The 6,000-nt window shown below is 32.3% G+C and overlaps 1 protein-coding gene across 2 annotated transcripts in view; it reads right to left on the bottom strand.

Moving 5' to 3' along the window:
* Positions 1-2,891: 2,891 nt before the first annotated feature.
* Ift81 (intraflagellar transport 81) overlaps positions 2,892-6,000 on the bottom strand; it is a 66,835-nt gene continuing 63,726 nt past the window's right edge. For both annotated transcript variants that reach the window (XM_048785582.1, XM_015502492.2), the window contains one exon: positions 2,892-3,616. In XM_048785582.1, the coding sequence (XP_048641539.1) occupies positions 3,565-3,616 (52 nt within the window). In that variant the 3' untranslated portion in view covers positions 2,892-3,564. The remainder of the gene's footprint in view (positions 3,617-6,000) is intronic.

The raw sequence follows: 6,000 nt of genomic DNA, 5'->3' as shown, positions 1-6,000 counted from the left end.
CTGTTTTCAATTAGAATACATATCCAGCCTTTTTTCATTAAATTATCAAAAAGAGCTATGTATTTCTTAATTTAAAAACTTAAATACACCTGAAAGATGCAGAGATTAAAAATTTTCAAAAAATGTATACATGTCCTATATGCTAATAATCAGGAAGAATAATATATTTGCATTTATTTATGGTACTAGAGATTAAACCCAGGGCACTCTACCATTGAGCTACATACCCAGTCCTTTTTTACTTTTATTTTGAAACACAGTCTCACTAAGTTGCTGAGGCTGGCTTCAAACTTGCCATCCTCCTGCCTCAGCCTCCTGAGTAATCCCTAGGATTACAGGTGTGTACTACCATGTCTGGTCATTTGCATTTATTTGATAGTTTAATTAAATGACTTATTTTAATATTACTGCCTATTGAATTAAAGCAAAATGATAGAATTATTAAAGAAAAAGGCAGCTGTTCTGTAATTGCTGAGTTGATTTTCATGTGCCTTTGTACAATGTTCTAAAATCCTCTGGTACACTCTCTGGACCTGGAAAATACATGACCTTGAATCAGTTGTTAACAGAAAATATACCTTCCTACTATAAGATTCTTCTTAAAAGATAACCTTTAAAGTTGGACTGTTTCCTGAACCAACAGAGAGCAAAAGCAGCAATGGCCTTTTGAGTCACAGTTGACACAGTCAGTCCTAGGCAACAGTTGGCAGCACCAAGCCCTAAGAGAAGGAAATCTGTGAACATAGAGGCAGATTTCTCAGGCTACATTTTTTTCCTTTATTTGGCCCATCATGTGAAAGATAAATTATTTTCTAAAGTGATTAAGTGCTCTCATCAATTAGCCAGCTAGAGTATTAATCCTGAAGGAAAAATGTAATAAGCTCTTCTTCCATAAGTGCCAGCTGTCAAAAACTGTCAGAGTTAGTCAAAGCTCTTTAATGTTCCAATCAAATCACAAGAGTGGAAAGTCACTGCACGAAACCCATTAAGCTGCATTACTAAATGTCCACTGTTACATAAAAACTATAAATAACTTTGTACTTTCAGAGTTTTCTTTTCAATTTGCTTTCCTTGAAGTAATGATGATATTCTGCTTCAGTTAATAAAGTAATTTTGGAGCTGCCTTCATGTTTAATCCACATACTCTTTCTGTGTAGAATAAAGATGGCAAGTAATGATCAAATAGGTAGAATTGTAAGCATTCTTTGGAATATCTGTTGTTAAAAATTTTAAAACTTGAGAGGATCACCAAAGATAGAGGAGGGATCAAAAAAAATCACTATGTTTAATAAGCTTTTGAATTGACTCTTGGGGGAATAAAATAAAATGCTACTTCTGTAAAAAGGATCTATTCTTTTTAAAAAATATTTTTTAGATGTTGATGGACTTTTATTTTATTCATTTATTTATATGCAATCCCAAGCCCCAGCATCTAGTCTTTTAAATATTACAAAGGAATTAACATTCTGATTATTGAAGCATCACTTTCTACTGGCTTTAAAAAAATAAGCCTGTAGCCAATACTACACAAATACTATCTCAATGTCCAAAAATGATAATTGAATTAAGAAGGTTTGGGGCTGGGATTGTAGCTCAGTGGTAGAGTGCTTGCCTAGCATGTGTGAGGCACTGGGTTCGACCCTTAGCACCACATAAAACAAATAAATACATAAATAAAATAAAGGTATTGAGTCCATCTACAACTAAAAAAAGTATTTTAAAAAAGAGAGGGGCTGGGGTTGTGGTTCAGCAAGAGTGCTTGTCTAGCATGTGTGAGGCCTTGGGTTCGATCCTCAGCACCACATAAAAATAAATAAATAAAGATATTGTGTCCAACTAAAAAATAAATATTAAAAAAGCAGCTTTCAAACAAATATTAAAAGTAGATCACAGGTTGGGGTGGGGGGGCTGCTGGGGTTGTAGCTCAAAGTAAAGCGCTTGCCTAGCACATGTGGGGCCCTGGGTTCGATCCTTAGCATCACATAAAAAAAATAAATAAATAAAATAAAGGTATTGTGTCAACCACAACTAAAAAATAAATATTAAAAAAAAATAGATCATGGGGCTGGGGTTGTGGCTCAGTGGTAGACCTATCTTCTTGCATGTGTGAGGCCCTGGGTTAGATCCTCAGTACCGCATAAAGATAAATAAATAAATAAAGATATTGTATCCAACCACAATAAAATAAAAAAAAAGTATGGCTGGGTTTGTGGCTCAGTGGTAGAGCACCTGCCCTGCACATGTGAGGCACTGGGTTCAATCCTTAGCACCACATAAAAATAAATAAGTAGAGATATTGTGTCCATCTATAACTAAAAAAATATTTTAAAAAAAGCAGAGCACACTTAGAGCAAAGAGATCAAAGCTTATATACTTTACTTAGGGTAGAAACAAAACACACACACATATACAAATGTATATATTTATTTTATTTATTTATTTTTTTTAGGATAGTTAAAAAGAACTGGCCTAAGATGGACATACTAACAATATGAAATCTAAGTTTTCAAATCTAAAGGCAAGATATTTTGAAAAATATACTGAAATCAAAATGAAGTCAAGCAAAGCATATGAATTTATATCTTTTTTTAAGGAAAACCAAAGAACTCTTCAAGTACCTTATCCAAATGAAACAGAGGCTGGAAGCATTTTGAATTCTTGAATTTCACCAGGAATCTTATGCTAATTTTTTTAGCACATGATAACAACTACATTTTACGACAATTTTTATTCGTAAAATAACCATCCCAAACTATCAGATTATATTAAATCTATAAATAGATTTTTGTGGAAATAATAATCCTTTAGTATTAGAATGTGAGTACCTAATTAAAAAGAATAAATGTTGACACAAGACAACTACACAGTTTTAAAATAAATAACCATGATATATGCACCAAGTTTTATTTGCCTTCAAATTACATGAATAGAACAAATACGTTAGTTAAAATATTAAATTTTCTTGCATTTTACAGAAGAAAAAGAAAGTGAAGTGAAACTGTAGGAATTGCTGAACTTCAGATAAATGTTTCTTCAAAACAAGAGATATTAGTTCCTAAAAGATTCCTCTAAAGTTAAAAAAAGATTAAGAAAAACATTAAGCCATTGGGGTTATTACAGTTTTAAAAAACTACATGTTTCTTAATGGATATATGTTTACATTTACAGATAGTTAACTTAGTCCCCTGTCTCATAAAACTCAGAAGACACCATTGACGTCTAAACTAAGCAAAACTATAAAAGTCTTTTTTTATATTAAAAAAACTTTGAAACCTAAATATACCCTAATTTTATTTCCCAAGAAAACTTAATAATGAATGGCTAATCAGAAAGCAAAATGTTGTACAAATCACTTTCAAGAAAAGAAATACATTATGAGATTATACTTATTGCTGGTAACATCAACTAAAAACCCAAAAGATGACATACATATTCAGAGGATCAGTCGATCCTCTCCTCCCTCCTGAATTACCTGACCAATGGAGGTTTGGCTTTGTTGTTTCAGAAAGCACTGTTTTTTACATTCCATCAATTGTTCAAAATCACGCCACATTTTTGCTTGCTTCATGTTTGGACCATGACTTTCTCGTACAGCTTTTTGTTTTTCCCGGAGTTCCTATCATTTAAAAAAAATCAAGAATAATTAAATCTCAGTTATAGGAATCTATTTCTATTGTTGTAAGTCAGAGGAATATGGAATGCTTTGTACATTTGATGAGTATTAGTTAAAGAACAAGGTTCTCCTACAACATGTCAAAACTGAGATTATTAAAGCTAATTAAGTTTAAGGTAGATGTAGAACAACCTTAAATTAAACAGAACAATATAAAAAAAAGAGAGGGGAAAATAAAGGGAATTAGGAAAATAGAATAGTGTCATGGTATAGAATACAGATTTTGGAAGTCAAAAGATGAGTCTTAACTTTAGCTTTGTCACTAGAGGAAGCAAGTTCTTTGAACCTGTTTTCTCAGTTGTCAATTATGGCTAATATTAGTGGACAATAAAATTATCTGGCCCTTATAATATTTTTCACATGTCAATAAATATGAAAATACTTGCTAAGCTATCATGTATTATGTATGTTGCTGTTATTACTAGATGTTATATTCTATCCTGAAACAGTATATGCTCTCTGTATGTTCAAATTAATCAATTATATACATATTCCTAAGGGGAAGACATAGGGATTATTTAAAAAAAAAACAAAAAACAAAAAACATAGCATTTAGTAGGCCAGAATCCTTCTCAGAATTTATTTTGTTACTAACAGACTAGAAAATTCCAGTTGCCAAAACTGTTTTACTTGTTGATTCTAAAACTATAAACATAAGTAAAAAAATTTTTTTCAATTAATTACAAAATAATTTAGATTCTACATTATGGGAGATTGAGGAAGGCTGACTGAAAGGAAGGTCAACACAAACTCAAAAGACAATGAAAGACGTGGTAGAGAGGAGGTGAGGGAGAGGGAGGAAGGAGAGGAGGGATGGGGGAAGGAAGAAGGAGGCAAACAGAGAGAAGACAACAACAGTGTACATATAAGGAAACAGTGTGACAGAAATATCTACACTGACATGGAGTATGAGGAAAATCACCAAGAGGGAGAGAAAAACACGCAAAGACATGGAAGCAGGTTACACAGGAACATCCTCATCTTTTCCTCTTTTAGCACAGGGTAGATCCACTAGCTAATCTAAGGACAAATGAGAATGGTGGTAGGTACTTGCCCAAATAAGAGGATAAACTAAGCTGAAGATTCAAGTCACTTATTAAATACTACCCACCCCAGCTATGGATAATGAAAGCAAAGTTAACAGTAAATAGCAAGAGAAAACAAAGTAGAATTTAAAATGTGTAAATTTAAAATATAACCAGCATAATTTTTATGCCATACCTAGCATATGAATACATCTATTTAAGTTTATATGTTATACATAATGGATCTTACAACAAACATTTTTATCCTCTTAAAAGTATTTGGAAAGGACATTAAAGCAAACCAAGAATTTTAAGAGTTCTGAACATGATTTTAAATTAAGATACAACTTAAACTGTGACTTTTTTGTATTATTGGAATAATTCCCTTGTCAAAAATCCTAATAACCTGTAAAAGTTATTTAAAGAACCAAAGACAGAATGTGGGTACTATTTTGTGTAAGAAATATTAAATTTAATTTGCTATACAACTGTATGTATGTTTGAAGCCTGTAACTTCCTGAGTACAACTGACTTTAGTATGTAATATATTTGAAAGCTTATTGTTATTTAATATAGATTTATTTTGTTTTTAATTATTAAGTACAAGAAATTGTTTTGTTTTGTACCAGGGATTGACCTCAGGGGGCTCAAACACTGAGCCACATCCCTAGCCCTTTTTGAATTTTTATTTGGAGACAGGGTCTCACTGAGTTGCTTAGGGCCTTGCTAAATTGGGTTTCATTGTTCTTTAAAGGAAAAGGGGAGACTCAATTAGCCTGAGGATGTCTATGAATGTCCTGTCTACTAGTTAATCTGAGTTTGCCTTGAAAATTTAGATCTATTCTAGAACCTTTGTTTAAGGAGCTTTGTTTTTTAAATGCCACTGTATGGAAATTGGGGAAAACCTAGTCATTGGCTCATTTTGTTTAAATGACAAATTGCTGCTACCACTTTTTATTTGGAGACAGGGTCTCACTATCCTCAAAGATTTGCAGCAGAACACTACATTGGAAGGGTAAAAGAATTTTTTTTTTTTTTTTTTTTTTTTTTTTGGTGCTGGGGATCAAACTCAGGACCTTGCACATGCTAAGCACGTGCTCTACCACTGAGGCACACCTCTCCAATCGAAGAATAATCTATAATTAGATTTGTTAATTTAGTTTGGGTCTTTAATAGGATTCAAAGCTTGACAAACATTTCTGTGCACATCGGCATCCATTCAGATATTTTTCAAAATAAGAGAATTAAAAGAATTTTCATATTATTTAAAATGAACTCTTTGGATGGAAGGCAATTATTCAC

The sequence above is a fragment of the Marmota marmota genome, unplaced genomic scaffold (assembly GCF_001458135.2).
Source record: "Marmota marmota marmota unplaced genomic scaffold, marMar, whole genome shotgun sequence".
In the NCBI taxonomy this organism is placed as follows: Eukaryota; Metazoa; Chordata; class Mammalia; order Rodentia; family Sciuridae; genus Marmota; species Marmota marmota.
Note: the sequence above shows the minus strand (reverse complement) of the source record. Positions and strands in the feature narration are given on the sequence as shown.